The sequence below is a fragment of the Protopterus annectens genome, chromosome 12.part0, assembly GCF_019279795.1.
Source record: "Protopterus annectens isolate FY-2018-M chromosome 12.part0, PAN1.0, whole genome shotgun sequence".
In the NCBI taxonomy this organism is placed as follows: Eukaryota; Metazoa; Chordata; order Ceratodontiformes; family Protopteridae; genus Protopterus; species Protopterus annectens.
Window position 1 is genome coordinate 1,412,551,097 of NC_056746.1, and position 16,729 is coordinate 1,412,567,825.

Here is a 16,729-nt window from a genome sequence, read left to right on the forward strand (position 1 = left end):
CCTTAATTGGATGCATTTTTGACAGGTTAGTGCTTGACCAATTTTGTACATAAGAGGCATATGGTTGTTGGTTTTATTAAAGGTCTGAAGAAGTGGGAGTTAGAACCCACAAAAGTACTTACCGAAAACGAATAAAGAGCTTGATACTACCAAGTTTGTGATGTTTTACCTTGGGCAATTTTAGCCGTTCTGCCTGTTGGTTGGATTCTTGAACGCAATTGTGCTGTTTATTCTTTATAGCTAAAGTAGCACTTTGTTTGATCTGTTGTGGTAACTTATTGCACAGGCTGGGAATACATTGAGAGTGGAAAATATCCTTCCACTGAGTCTTGTACATTTGATGCTGTACATTTGGGTCCCAAGTGTGTATGTTTGTAGAGCCACTGGATTTAAGAAGAACTAGGTAATCAAATATGACTGGATCTTTCATGGCTCAAAAAGCAAGACATGGACAGCTGATAAATGACGGAGTATAAGAAGTGCTAATCTGCTCGGAAAGTTGCAGGACTTAAGGGCTTTAATTTTCTTGGTTAAACATTTCTGGTGCCTTTCCAATTGTCTAATATGCTTGGATTTGTACATACCAAAGGAACTGCATTCAATGACGGATCTGATGAGGGAACAGTATGGTGTCAGGACAATGTCTCTGGATCTCTAGGACCTTTCTTTGGAAACAAACTGGACCAGAGAGGATTTCATAATTATGGTGGCAACATTTTGATCAAATAAAAGATTGATGTTCACATAAGTATCCAGGTCTCTTATGACCATGTCTTTCAAAAGAGGAGTACAATTATAACCTATGAGGTAGAAGCACCTTTTTTGCTGAAATGTACTATTCTGCACTTTTTTGCATTCAGCTTGAGACCATTTTCGGTGGATCAGGTATATGCATTCTTCAGCCTATGTTGGAGCAGTTTAGTAACAGTAGTGAGAAGATAACAGTGAACAGCATGCAGACATCAGCAAACATGGTCAACTGCAATTCTGGGTTGCAGGCTTGGTTAGCCACAAAATAAATGTCAACAGGATCCTTTGCTCCTGCAGCATGAATCATGACCATTTGCATGTTTTCTCAGCAGTCCTAGGACCACTTTAGCCACAACCTGCACCAGAGAGACAGGAACACAACATATATAAAACACATTAATGTAAGTAAAATGGTGCATTTCAGCTTGGGCCTTTGATACAGAAGGATAAAGTTCTGACTATGCCCATACAAATTGAGTTGAAATACCAGCCCAAAAGCTGGAAGAGTGAGACAGGGGAAGGTGTGTGTGCATCTTACACTAGTCTGCCTATCCTGAGGAAGGGTGTTGGTGGTCTTAGTTGCCTGAAAGTCTCCTGTACACATGTAGGCTTGCAAGTAAGCAGTTGTTGTTGTAGGACTATGGGATGTGGTCTTAGCAATCCCAAGCCAGTAACAATAACCATTATAAGCCATAAATGTGGGGGGCAACTCCACATCAGGCAGAGGACAATGGACACCTCCCTTGTAATGCAGGTGTCCACGTTAGCCATCAGTTGTGGGATTAGGACCACATAGAAACATCCTTCATGGTTTTCTTGATAGCCACTCACAGGCCGAAAACAAATGGGCTGTGGCAGCAGCTCAAAAGTCAGAAGGCAGGTGGACAAGAGAAAGATACAAAAAAGGTATAACAGCACATTTTACATCATGTAGCCCAACAGTAAATATTACATACTGCAGTCAAAATATTAATAAATGTGTAATTTTCACACAAATGTGTCATGACACCTAGCAACAAGTCTGTATCCCAGTCTGTGCAATAAGTTACCACAAAAAATCAAACAATGTACTACTTTAGCTATATGTTCTATGTTCTTCATAATGATCACTGCTGCAGTAGCCTAAGCTATACATGTAGACTACCACAGCTTACACATTTTGGGAGATAGAAGAAAAATAGTCCAGATCCAGACCTAGAGAATGAATCAAGCTTATAGTGATTTATAAAATTATGTACAAAGGAACAAAATGATGCTTTTAGAATACTTCTAGAATCCAACCCTTTCCAAAAAGCCATAGATGAAGCCAAAGCCCTGGAGCAGTGAACCTTGACCTTGCCTGGAATGGTTTTTGCTGATGTGGGTATAAGAAAAAGTAATAGTCTTAGACAACCATTTGGAAATAGTCTGCTTTGACACAGGTTGTTCCACCTCCTTACCTTCACAAGAAATTAATAAGTTTTCTGAAAATCGCAAAGATTTACTTCTGTCAAGACAGTACCCGAGTCGTCTGTGGACATTCAAGGTATGGAGTATCCTTTATCCCTCACATTTAGGTTCAGGAAAGAAAACAGAGATGGGTAGTTTGGTTTAAAGTAAACTTAGATACTGTTTTAGGCATAAAGGAATAGTTAGTTCTCAAAGAAACAATGTCCCTATGAAAAAGATGTAGGGTTGATTCACCATAAGAGCTTACAAATCGATATCCTTCTTGAAGAGGTCAGAGCAATCAGTTAAAATGTTCTTCCATGTTAAGAACCTCAAGTCAGCAGGATAGCTGGTTCAAATGGAGCAAGTGTTAGCTTTTCTAACACAAAATTAAGATCCCATGGGGGGACCACCAGTTTTTTTGGAGGCCCTCTAATGCAAAACCCTTTCAAAAACATTTTTAAATGAGAATGCATTGAAAGACGTGGATATATGGGCAGATATGCTGAAAGGGGTAATAAATGAACCTTGATGAAAGACTAAGAAAGGCCATAGGATAGTAACTCACACAAACACTGTAAAATCAGAGCACTAGCCTGAATGGGTGCTGGCTATGTTGTAGGATTTTCTAGTAACAGGCTTTCTTGCCTCCATTAGTGCCTTCTGCACATCCTCAGTAAACAGGCCCATTAAGGGTATTAATCATCCAGACAATCAACTGAAGTTGATTGGGGTCAAGGCGTATCAAACACCCATGATCTTGTGTAAGTAGATCCAGTATGTGATGAAACTTGTAATACTTACCCTTAGCCATTTCCAAAAGAAAGAAGAAAATACAGCTGTGTACACTTATAATAAATGCAGACGTTCAAGTGTATTCACTGTTGCAGTCATCACACGTAGGTTGATTCCCACAGCTGAAGAATGGGTGGAGGCAGTCCAGAAGAGTTGGGGCTGGCTAGTATGCCCTGCAGGACTGCGGTTGCAAAGCCTGTCCTTGATTTGGAAAAGATAGGCAGGTGGTAATGCTTGGTGAAGGCATGAACAGAACTCCAAGTTGTAGCTTCCAGAATGTCCCTGGTAGGGACTCCTCTGAGAAAGGCTGTAGAGGTTGAAGTTGCCCTAGTGGAATGTGTTCTGACCCCCTGATGGGGTGGTTTCCCATGGTGTTTGTAACAGAAATGGATTTAGTATGCTATCCATTTGGAGATGGCTTGTTTTGATATGGCCCTGCCCTCTGCCCCTGGTGCAAAGCTGACTAGTAACTGTTCAGATTTCCTAAAGGGCTTAGTCCTATCATGGTAGAATCTGAGTTGTCTGTGCATGTCCAAGGAGTGCAGGATCCTTTCCCCTTATTTTGAGGATTAGGAAAAAAGGTGGGCAAATGGATAGATTGGTTGAGAGCCACACTGGACACCACTTTAGGCATGAAAGTTGGGTTAGTCCTAAGGGAGACCCTGTCAGCATGAACAATGATGAAGGGTTCCACAGCCATAAGTGCTTGTAGCTCAGACATTCTTCTAGCTGAAGTGACGACCAGAAGCAAAGTTGTTTTCCAAGAGAGGAATTTTAACTCTGCTGAAGCTGCAGGTTCAAAGTGGGGTAGCGTGAGCTTTTCCAACACAAAGTTAAGGTCCCAAGCAGGGTTGGAGCTCTTCTTAGTAGCCTTAAGTTGTTAGCCCCTCTAAGGAACTGCTTAATGAGAGGGTGTGAGAAGTGAGGTGGTTCAGTGCTGTAATGAGCAGAGATGGCAGAGGCATGGATCTTGATGGAAGAGAAGGATAAGCCCCTGTGGAGTAGGTCTGCTAGGTAATCCAGGATGAGAGGTAAGGAGGGCTTTGCTGGATCCGCTCCTTTAGTCTGGATCCAGGAACAATACCTTTTCCACTTGTCAGCATAGGATTTTCTAGTACTGGGTCATCTGGCTTCCGTATGACATCCAGTACCTGCTTGCTTAGGCTGGCCACTGGAGGAGAAGTCAAGAAAAAAGTCAGGCTGAAAGGTTCAGGGCCTGCAACTGCGGATGCAAGAACTGTCCCTCCTGCTGGGTCAAGAGAGCTGGGATCTGGGGGAGGTGCCATGGAGGCAGTAGTGACAGACTGCACAGTATTGGGTACCCAGTATTGGCATGGCCAGTCTGGAGTAATCAGGATTGCCCTTGGTCTTTCTTCCCTTATCTTGAGTAATACCCTTGTAAGAACAGGTAGAGGGGGAAATGCATAGAGTGAGAGGTTTGCCCACTGGAAGGATAGGGCATCCACTTTCCTGGCCTTGCTGTGAGGTTCCCTGGTGCAGAATTTGCTGAGCTGGTGGTTGTAGGGGGAGGCAAACAGGTCCACCTTTGGAGTACCCCATTTCTGGGTCACAAGGATGAAGGTGTTGTGGTTTAATTGCCACTCATGTGGGCCTAGGAGACTTCTGCTTAAGTTGTCTGTCAGAGAGTTTTGATTGCCTGGCAGGAATTGAGCTTGCAGGTGAATATGCATGGCTGAGGCCGTGTTCCAAAGGTTCATGGCTAGTCTGCAGAGTCATAAGAGTGGGTTCCCCCCTGCTTGTTGATTTACCACATCACTGTGGTGTTGTTGGTTTTGATTAGTAGAGGCCCCATTGATAGTAGGGATCTGAAAGCTGTCAGAGTGTGCTGAACAGCTAGCATCTCTTGTTAGTTGATGTACAGATGAATTTGGTTTGGGCTCTAGTGGCCCTGAATGCACCTGCCGTCCAGATGTGCACCCCAGGCATAGTCTGATGCGTCTGTGGTTAGGGTCTGGGCAGCGTAGGGTTGTGTAAAGGGAAGCCTCTTGTAGTGGTTGCATGCTGCTGCCCACCAAAGGAACTCTTTCCTTAGACAAGGTATCATAGGTATGATAGTTTTCAGGTCCTGAGAATGTTGGCACCAAAGGCTTTTTAAGTACCACTGAAGTTTCCTCATATGCAGTCTGGCATATGGAATTAGTAGAATGCAGGAGGCCATGAACCCTACAGCTTGCAGGATTTTCCTTACGGATAACTGGATTCTGGTGGCCATTTGAGAGAAGTAGCTTGTCAGATAGGCTTGTTTTTCCTGAAGTAAGGAATGCCATCTGGGATGTTATGTCCAAGCTTGCTCCCAGGAATACAATTTTTTAACTGGGGACTAGTTTGAATTTCTTTTTGTTGATAGTGTATCCCAGGGAAGTTAGAAGGTCCATTACAAATGTTAGGTGCTACAACAGATTTTCCTGACTGTCTGCCTGAATCAGGCAATCGTCCAAGTAGGGGAAAATTTGAATATTTCTCTGTCTGCAATAGGCAATGGCTGGAGCCAGGCATTTTGTGAAAACTCTGGGAGCAGTGGATAAGCCAAAGGGAAGTGCAGAGAACTGATAATGCATAGATCCTGCCCTGAAACGTAGATATTTCCCGCAGGAGTCCCTGATTGGGACGTGCAGATAGGCCTCCTTTAGGTCTAGGGTGGCTAACCAGGCATCTTTGGACAACACAGAGTGAAGCTGCTGTAGGGTGAGCATTTTGAATTTTGGTACCACCAGAAAGGTCTTTAGAATGGACAGATCTAAGATTGGGCACCAGGTGCCCTTTTTTCTGGGTACCAGGAAAAGTCTGGAATAAAAACCTTGGCCTATCTGTTCTGCAGGAACAGGCTGAATTGCCCTTATGGAGAGCAGGGACTGAACTTGGTTTTGTACCTCTGCCCACTGGTTTGGAGGAAGGTCTGGAACCCTTTTGGGGTTGGCAGTGTGTGGAGATAAAGTCTGTACCCCTGGGATACTATGTTGAGGACCCATAGATCGCTGGTGATGGAGGTCCAGTTTTTTGCATGGTGGGCAAGTTTTCCTCCTAGGGGTACGAGCAATTGGGCAAAGGTAGGGGGAGGAGTTGAGAAGTCATTGTGAATTCTTTCCATAAGGGTTGGCTTAGCACTCCCTGTTTTAGAAGTGGAGGTTACTCCATTGCTTAGCTCTCTGCATACCCTGAAACTGTAGTCTGGGGGATCCATTTCCCCTAGGTCTAGTTTGAGGTGGCCTTGAGGGGGCTGGAAACGACCAATGTTTTGAGGGGCAATGCCTACTGAAACTTGGAGGCTGCACCTGCAAAAAATCTTTGACTGTCTGCATAGACTTAGCTTTTTCTTCCATCTTTTTTAAAACCTCTTCTGCTTTGGTGCCAAACAGATTTTCCTTGTTCAGAGGCGTCCAATAATTTTGATTTAACATGGTCTGGCAAGGTCTGCTCCTTAAGCCAGACTCGCCTTCTGAGCACAGAACCTGTGACTGTTGCCCTGCAGGATGCTTCTAGGGCATCAATCCCACATTTCTGGGTATGCTTGCTGACTTGGCTTGCAGAATGCATAAGCTCCTGTAATTCTTTATTTTCTGCAGTCAGGGAAGGTAGATAATTTTTGCTTAATAAGTTCCACAGTATGTTGCTAGTATTTCAGTATGTGGAACTGACAATTTAATACTCTAATGGCAAGTTGCAGAGATGTATACGTTTTTACCCCATCTGTCTAAAGCTCGGGAATCCCTGTCCGAGGGTGTGGGATTCTTAGCTGTAGTGGCTTTTATTCCTTTAGGTCCTTGGGAGATGACCTCTGGGTCAGCAGTAGGATTTTTGAAAATAAATTTGTATGAATTAGGGACTCTGTAGTACCTGTCAGGTTTCCTGAGAGCAGGGGGTAAAATATCAGGAGTTAGACTGGACTCCATAAAGACATCATCCACAACATCCAGAACTGAAGGGACGGCTAAGGGTCTGTGCTGTGGTAAGTCTAAAAATTGCAAAACCACCAAGTAGCAAGACACAAAAACAGAAATACCACACACAGGCAGGAAACAGGATCCAAAGTATTTATTCTTTAGCATCTCGACTTAACCAGTCTTCAAGAAGTATACATATATAAATGAAGTATACATATATAATACCTATATAAATGATACTTAGTGAAGACTGGTTAAGTCGAGGCACTAAAGAATAAATACTTTGGATCCTGTTTCTTGCCTGTGTGTGGTAAGTCTAAAAATTCCGAGTCTCTTTTTGGACTGTGGATAATCCTGGCATTCCCAATGGAAATGCTGAGTCTATATCACATAGTCGAACTGTCATAAGTTCGATTATGTAAATATTGAACCAAGAAGTTTGAAAACTGAAAACTTCGAACACTCAGAACAGCGATTTTTTTTCCCCGGTACAAAACACGGAAACACACGAACACTACATACTGTTGCTTATGTGGGAGGCTGTACCCCCCACACCCCCTCTACTTAAATATACCAACTCCGAGATCGCACCACAGTGGAGGAAATAGCAAAGCCGTGGAAACTGCCCACCAAATTCTTTCCCTGAGAAAGAATTCAATGTTCTGCAGCTTCGCTATTTTTAGACTTCGAACTTGCCAGTTCAAAGTTTTAGCTTTCAGACTTATGATATACACCCAACATGCTTGCTCAAGGTATGTTGGGTTTCCCCAAAAGAAAAATCCTCTGGAGTGGAGGCAGAAGGAATGGATTCCTCTGCATCTGAATCCTCATAGGCAGATAAGGGCATGTCTTCATAATCAGAAACCTCAGAGTCGTCAGACTCTTGGTCAGATAAAGCTGCTGCAGAGAAGACTCTTTTTTCTTTTAGCAGGGGAAGGCTGGCTTCCCCTAATCAGCATGATCAGGTCTTCTGCCATTTTAAGCATCTGTGATTGTGGCAAGGAAGCAGGCGCTTGAGTTTGGGTCGTCGGTTTTCTAGGTGTAGCTCATACTCTTGGCCTTAAAGACTCGGTAGTTTTAGCAAGAACTGAAGACGTGAAAGAAGTCGTCAGTTTGTGTCAAATATCGGTAGTGCGAAGAACTTTCTTAAAAGCCAGTGCCTGCACAGCAGCTCCGGACCCATCCAAGGTAGAGACATCCACAGGTTCCATAGTCAAAGAGTCGTCTTGCGACATACCAGACTCTGAATGGGTCTCAGTAGCGGCCTGCGAATCCATCGAAGCGGACATCAGGGGCTGCAAAAGTGCCTCACTGAGTACCGGTGAACTGGCAACTAGCGTAACGGAAGCATCGTCATTAGTTTTGGACCTGTGCGGTCTGTCTCTGTCTTTATCCTTACGTTTTTTCGGAAGATCGGTAGTCAGATGGCTTACCGAAGTCATTTCGGAATACGGAGATCGAGAACGAAAGTATTTAGCTACAATAAGGGCCCGACAATGAATAGTTCGGGCGTTGAACAAAACCAACAGCAAGGTCCGTCGTTGTCTGGGCCTAAACAAGTGACGCAGTAAGAACGGAAATCTCGGTGTAGTATTTGCTTTCCACAGGCGAGACAATTGTTAACTTTTTCTGACATCGGTTATAGTAAGAAAAAAGGATCCCCAACGGGGTACTTAGGCTTTAGAAGACTTCAAGTTGATTCAATTTTCGGAAACGAAAACTCAGGTAGCGGCCGACCGGCACTCGTGCGAACTGCTTCTGCTTCGGGCTCCTTGGCAAGAAAGACTGATGTAATGGCATCGGCCACCTGTTTTTATACCACTGACGACCTGACGTCAGTCCTGAAGTGACAGCAACTGAAACAGAAATAGTAAGCCTCTGGTTTTGGGGTTGACTGAGGGCTAACCCTGGCACAATAACCCAAGTGTGATGACTACAACAGTGAAACACGAAGAACATCCACTGTTGCCTGGTCCAGAAGAGAGTTATCACAAAGAACTTAGGGGATTTCTTCTGAATATTCAGAAGAAGAACCCTGGATAACAGTGGAAAAGGCAGAAAGGCATACAGGAACATTCTTGTCTTGGGAAAAGAAAAGGCAACTATTTTTCAGGCCTTCTTGCATGGAGCCCTGGAGCAGAATCTTGTCAATCGATAGTTCAGACAGGAGGCAAATAGGTCTACTTGAGGTACTCCCCACAGATGGATCAAATCTTGGAAGACATCCTAATCTAATTTCCACTCAAGAGGGTATGACCTTGTCCTGCTCAGCCTGTCTGCTGCATAATTTTGCTCTGATGGAATGCAGGATGCCTGTAGAGTTAGACTGTGTTATGAAGCTAAATCCCAAGGAAACATGGTCTGCAAAGGGGTACAACTTGGTTGCTCCTTGCTTGTTGATGTGCACCATGGCTGTGGTATTGTCTATAACAACTTGAAGAGGTCCTAGGTACCAAAAATGATTCACTGAGTTGAGTGCCTTGATCAGGGCAAGTATCTCTTTCATAACTACGTGCTTGGGAAAGCATCTTTTTATATTTATGTGCTTGTGTCTTTACTCTATGCCCCACACACCTTGAAATGTTTTCCGTTCTGAAGCTGCTCCCCGTACAAAGTCTATGGTGTCTGTAGTGACTGAATGCTTTAGAAAACGGAAGAAGGGGAGACCTGGATTTAAGAATATTTGCTGTCTCCACCAAATGATTTTCCTTCTGACTAATCCCAGCACTGGGATTTGAAAGGAAAAAGAATGTTGGTTCTGGGACCAAAAAGACTTCACATGCCATTGTACCATTTTTATGTTTGGTCTTGCCATGGGTGTTATGAGAATCATAGATGCCATGAGGCCCAGAATCCTAACGTATTCCCTCACAATGACCAAAGTCTGAGTGGAAACCCTTAGAAAGAGATCTACATAGAGATCTTTTTTTTTTCCTGTGGAAGAAAAGCTCTTTGAACTGAGCTGCCTAGCTTACACCCCAGGACACAATCCTATGTGAAGGAGTCAAAAAGACTATTGAATGTTTTCCTGGAATCCCAGCTTGTGTAACAGATCTCTCACCCAAGTGAGAAGTTCCTGACACTTTGGAAAAGACTACAAAGATAAGCAAGTCATCTGATTATGGAAAAATGTGGATACCCTGTAGCCTGCAGTGAGCTATAACTGGAGTTAGACACTTTGAGAACACTCTTGGTGTAGTGGATAGTCCAAAGGGAAAGACAGAGAATTGACAATGTGATTGAGACACAGAAAATCTTAAGAAACATCTGAAGTCTGGTTGAATAAGGATGTAATGATAAGCACCTTTTAAATATAGAGTTACTACGAAATTTGAATAAGGAAGAAGAGGTAACATGCTGTGAAGTGACAGAAGTTTGAAATTTGGCACTATCACAAACCGGTTTAGGAAAGAAAGATCCAGAACTGTTCTTTAAGCATTTTCTTTCTTTGGCACTAAAAACATCATTGAATAAAAAGATTTTCCAACCTTGGAAGGAGGAACGGTTTGTCACTCCCTGGGACAACATGTGATGAACAGCAGGAGGAAATTAAAGAGTCTGGTATAGTGGATGACAGATTACTCCTGGAAAGGAGGAATTTCCTCCCCCTGCTATCTGTAACTTTGATGAATGATTTTCATAACCCATCTATCTGTTGCCCTTTCTGGAAGGGAAAAGGGACTGCCAGAGTGTATGTGTTGGGGGAGGGGAGGTCCCTGAAATAATCATTCTGACTTGTTGGACTGTCCCTGGTTTGGGGGGGAGGGGCTGAATTCTTTTTGGAACTCCCTTGTCACTCCTTAATTCCGTTAACCTGCACTGTTAACCTCCATTTAGTTAATACTGTTTATTTTGTTTTGCTAAAATTGGATGAGGGGTTATATAATCCCCTAGAAAATTGGAAAAAGGACGGCTGAAAAATCTTAAGGGATTCCTTGTTATCAACTAACCCTTCTCATCACACTTTTTGATCAGAGGGGTCAAAATTAAATCTCTATCAGAAACGGTGCTCCCCCCCGACTCTGAATCAGAACTCTGAGGAGAAAACTCTGTACCTGTCTCTTCATCTTCCTGTCCAGATTCAGAACCTTGAATCTCTTCAGGAAAAGAGGTTTCTCTTTTACCAGAAACTATTTTATAAGAAGGATCAGCAGACTGAATTAAACTCTGAGCCAGACCCAGTAAACTACTCCTGCCTAATGACATTTGAAGAAGAATAGATATATTTTTAGTTTTCTGTTTCTTTTTGACAGGAAAAATGGGGCCAACGATATTCCTAGGGAAAACAAGCAGCAAAAGTCTGTGAAAAGTTAGTCTTTGAAAGTCACTTTTTCAAAGAAAAACACATTAAAAAGCACTTTAAAACACTTTGCCAGCCCCCCCAAAAAGTAAAATGAACACAATTTCTCCACAGAAATGTTTTTTAAATACTTTGAACATCTTTAAAACTGACATGGAAAAAGAGTACTCCCATGTAAAAGTACAATACAATCTATTGACAGTCAGTTAAAACACAGACTCATAGCTTTAAAACAATTTTCCTGAACAGGAAAGTGTTATCAAACAAACTTTTTAAGGGAGTTTTTTTCCTCAGAAGGAAACTTATCTGCCCAGAAAAGTAACAACACAAGCCAACTGTTGTTATTCAAAAGCCTCACAGGAGCATATTTTTTGGTGGCAGGAAAGCTCTGAAAGGCTTGGTGCCAAAACTTGTCTTTTTATTCAGCTCAGCTTGAGCTGACTAATGGTTTGTGCATGTGCAAGGTGCCCTGAAGCTTTGGAAGTTGGCTGGCTGTTACATCCTTGCAGGATATAACCCATGTAGCTTAGGCTACTGCAGCCAGTGATCAATATAAAGAATGCTTTTAAGTTTGTATGCTTAAAGTTGTACATAGCTAGTCATCTTATGGTTCTTGTGATTACTTTCTTTGTTTTATTCCTAAGTTCCTGCAAATATGGACAGTTTATAATAGTTAACTGTCCTTAATATGACTACTTTGGGAGGTTGGAGAAAACAAGAGTATCAGAAAGGAACCCACACAAACACTGGAAGAAAATGCAAAAGCTAGGTTACACAAAAACACATAATATTAATCCTACCATATTTGAAATTTCAAGTGTTCAATATAATCACAAATTCTACCCACATGCAAGACTTCAACCTGGTCTGTGGCATCAATAGGGCTTGTTGGTAGGACAGATTTGTGTCCCAGAGACTCCCCCTTCTGTGGAATAGACTCCCGCTCCATGTCAAGCAGAGTACCTCATTAACCCTTTAACTAGATGGAGAACAGAAAATACACCCTAAGGATTCCACCTGTGTCCCTGCTGGACAGGGGTATCAGGTACTGACTTGTCAGAACATGGGCTAAATTCTTGGCTAAACTTGTAAGGGCCTCAGGGCCAATAGCCTAATAACTTCCTATGATCCTGTCTTTCTATAGCAATGACATTTGTTTCCATTAGCAAGAAAATCCAACTGCTTGGACTTAAATTTCCCCAAATGTGCAGTTCAAAAACTATTTTCTATGACACCTTTTTTAGGCAAGGTTCAAATGACAAATTCACCACCGTAACAGAAACAGGCAAGCAAAAACTGAGGGTGATGCTACTCAATGCTAGAAGTCTAAATCTCAAAATGCACTCACTTGAGGCACTCCTTAAAATGGAGAACATCGATATCTATGCAGTGACTGAGACCTGGTTCAAGGCTCCAGAGAGCACCCCTGCACTACCAGGCTATAACTCATACCACACTTTTCGGCTGTGTAACCTGGACCGGAACACCAAAGGCAGAGGTGTGTCCATATTCATTAAGGATATCCACACCTCCAGGCTAGTTGCTCAGCATAATGCAGCCGAGGTTATCCAAGTGCAACTAACTCTGGGCAAAACTGCAATCCAAATTGTAGCTTGCTACAGATCACCCACCATGCCCCAGGATTCCCACTCCTATTTTCTTGATGTACTGGAAAATATTAGGGTTCAACCAAACACCCTAATAATGGGCGATTTCAACTACCCTACCATTGACTGGAAAAACTACTCATGTACCAACTGCTTCGCTCAACGCTTTCTGGAATTCAAAAACTCCAATGCCCTGAATCAACTTATCCACACCCCCACCAGGGGCAACAATATCCTAGATATAGTCATTACCAATATGAGTGACTGGTGTTCCAGACCTGAAGTCAACGCCTCATTGGTCCGATCCGACCATAAGCTAATTACCCTAGATATCCACATCCTGCTTCCACCCCCACCCCCCATTAAGGAAACCATGGTAAAAAATTTCTCCAAAGCCAACTTCATGCTTCTTAAGACAGAAGTGGTGAACTTCATGACACCCATGCAGATGGACAATACAGTTATGACTACTGAATCCTACACAACTGCACTTTATAAGCACTTACATGAGCGCATGGATCATGCTATCCCAAACAGAACCAAGACGCTATCCTCCAAAAAAAAGGAAGCCAATCTGGTGGTCCTCTGCCATAAACAAACTGTACAACAGAAGGAAGAAACTCTTGCAAAAGAGAGTAAAATCCCACGAGTGGAGGAGCTCCTTGGTCAGCCTTAGTAAGAAGCTGCGATCCCTGATAAAATCCTCCAAAGCTAGTTACGAAAACAAAATCGCCACTGATTCTAAAGACAACCACAAAGCATTCTATAGCTATGTCAAGAATCTCAATGGCAACACTCAGATCTGCTCTGAGTTACAGCACAATGGCACTAAATATACAGACCCAACTGATATTGCCAACATCCTGGCAGATGGGTTCAGTGCTAACTTTACCCCCCTCTCACCCCCTAAAGGGCCCATCTCTATACCGGAAGAATGCAAAGTTCCTGTAATCATGGCTGCACAGGTAAAAACCAAACTCTCCAAAGCCAAGAACACAGCATCCATGGGACCAGACAACATCCCAGGCTGCGTTCTACACGAACTACAGAACAAACTGGCACCCCATCTAAGTACCATGTTCAATCATAGCCTCACCTCAGGCTTTGTGCCTGCTGAATGGTGCACAGCAGCAGTTATCCCACTCCACAAGGGGAGAGCCACCACGGACCCCGGGAACTACCGCCCCATTAGCCTGACGAGCCTGGTCTGCAAGGCCATGGAACGTATCATCATGGAACTTATAAACAAAGACACTGGTAATCTCCAAACTCTGGATCCCACCCAGTTCGGGTTTGTAAAAGGCAGATCATGTCTCCTAAACCTGACAGACTTCTCTCAAGCAGTCACCAAAGCCGTAGACAAGGGTAAGGTGGTCCACACAGCCTATCTAGATCTTGCCAAGGCTTTCGACACCATCCCCCACTCTGGAATTATAGATAAACTCACTAAACTAGGTATAAATCCCTATGTCACAAGATGGGTTGCCAACTGGCTCACTGACAGAGCCCACACTGTGAAAGTAGCAGACTCCAAATCCGACTTCAGACCAGTGACAAGTGGAGTACCACAGGGTTCAGTCCTGGGTCATCTCCTGTTTGGTATCTACTTCTCTGAAGTATAGGCTAACACAGAAGGTCTTTGGCTAACGAAGTTCACAGATGACTGCAAACTAGGAGCCATAATCGAAACTCCTAACGATGTGGACATCCTACAAAAGGGCCTCACTGAGACAGATGCCTGGTGTCAAAGCCATGGCCTCAAGCTGAATGCCAAAAAGTGCATTGTCATCCCCTTTGGTAAAAACTCTGTACCCATGAACTACAACATAGGTGGTAGTACACTTAACACCGAAAGTGTGATAAGAGACCTTGGGACACAGGTGGACAGTAGTCTCTCCTTTGATAATCACATTGCCACAGTAGTCAGGAAATTCTTTTATGTGGCACACCTCATCACAAAAGGTTTCTCATCCAGAAAAAAAGAGGTCATTGTTCCCCTCTAATCATCACTCATTACACCCATTATAGAGTACAATGCCCCTTTTGGTATGTACCTCACAAGACATCTACAACAACTGGAAAGGCCGCAGAAATACCTCACAAAGAGGATTACCGGCCTCAAACAGATGCCCTACGCAGACCGTCTCAAAAAACTCCAGCCTTACTCCGTCGCATATCGCCTACTCAGAAGTGATCTCTGCCTAACATACAAAGCTATGTCAAACCCAGAGCTGTTGGACATGCTCCACTTAAAGAAATCCCAATCCCTCCAAGCTACACGCTCTAGGGACCTAAACCTTGTCACCACAATAAATAGAATATGCTGGAGGGATAGATGCCTGTCCCAGAGACTTCCCATACTCTGGAATAAACTACCTATCTATATCAAACAAAGCTCCTCATTAGCACTCTTCAAGAAAAATCTTGATGATTGGATGGGAAATAGGAAATTCACCCCGGGGATCACCTCTGTGGCTCTGCTCGACAGTGGCACAGGAAAATAATTTTCTTGGGTGGCAAAAGCCAGGGTACCTTTTTGGCTGGTCTTGTATAGGCCCCAGGGCCAATAGCCTAGTACTTACCTATGATCCTATGACACAGAGCAATGTAAAGCAACTTAAAGGAATACAATATGTGTAATAATGTCAAAGGCACAAACGTAGCTATACAAAGACCTACAGAACTTACCTGTATTTCTTTAAAAGAGGATCTGCCATCATCTCTCTGACTAGCATTCCATCTGTAAGAAACTGAGAAAAACATTGCATTAACAAAACAATACAATGTTACTTCACGGTGCTGTAGTGTAATGAATGCCTTATTACCTTTATCCTTGTGGCCTGTGAATCTGTACAGTCATCAAATCGAATACAGTATCCAACTTCATGGCCTAACAAGGCACCTCGCTCTTCTGCTACTCTACCAGCCACCTACCAACAAGTAAAATAGTTTTAATGTGAAAGCAGTGAGGATGAAGGAGCAAAGGAAGCATTAACAGAGTACCATTATAATACTGGTAAGACCATCAGACAGAGGCTCACTTAATCATAGCGAATGTCAGCTCAATTTAAAACACTGAAAGTTAAATTCAGAATTCTGAAGGTGAGTGTATTCTGTAAGCTGCCACAAAATTCTAATAGAGACATGCAGCAGGTTACACTTTGTTTAGCCCACGTGTGTCAAATAAAACAAAGAATGACAGCACATACAGCAAAGGCGACAACAAAATAACCATGTGAAATATCGAATTGCCAAACCTGGACTTACATATACTAAGTCTGAAATTGCCATTACTAAAAATATTCCCTTTTCTCCAAGACATGTCAATCTCGGAGTTATTATGTGTAAGCTCATGGAGTGTGAGGGGCTTGCCCCCTTCAAAAAACGAAGTTTAAAGGAGATGAGCGATGTTCAATATTCACTCTTATCCTGCATTTCCAATGTTTTCTTCAGAGTGTTAGGACTTAATATTTTGACTCTTGACATTTCAGCAGGAAGCCCAACAACACTGTAGTTAAATATTTCACACACAATAAAATACAATTGTTGTTATATTGCAACCATACTGTAATTAAATGGCATATAAAGTGATGAAGGAGACATTTTGCAATATGCTAAAAGAAGAGCATATGAAAAACATTTGTATTGGCAGAGGTATACACAACAGTATGGGGGTGAAAACTGTAAAGACACTCTTTGTGGTTAATGTAGTTCAGATTTTGCTCTGGATAATTTTATCTTGATATATGACACTGCTAGAGGAATCATCATCAATCCTCTTTTTCCCATTTTCTACATGGGGTCAGGGTACCGTGTCAAATGTCACCATCTCTCTTGATTAAATGCCACTCCCCTACCTTCTTTGGCATTCATGTCTGACTGTTGCAGGTCTTCTCTCGCACAGTCCACCCAACTCTTTTACTGGATGCTCTCGTTTGCTGTTGCCT

At 42.9% G+C, this 16,729-nt stretch overlaps 1 protein-coding gene across 1 annotated transcript in view; it reads right to left on the bottom strand.

The window, feature by feature from the left end:
- Positions 1-16,729, bottom strand: part of DHX35 (DEAH-box helicase 35) — an 844,978-nt gene that overhangs the window by 676,045 nt on the left and 152,204 nt on the right. Inside the window, exons 5-6 of the mRNA XM_044090458.1 lie at positions 15,608-15,712; positions 15,471-15,532 (exon numbers count right to left, since the gene is read on the bottom strand). Of these exons, the coding sequence (XP_043946393.1) occupies positions 15,471-15,532; positions 15,608-15,712 (167 nt within the window). The remainder of the gene's footprint in view (positions 1-15,470; positions 15,533-15,607; positions 15,713-16,729) is intronic.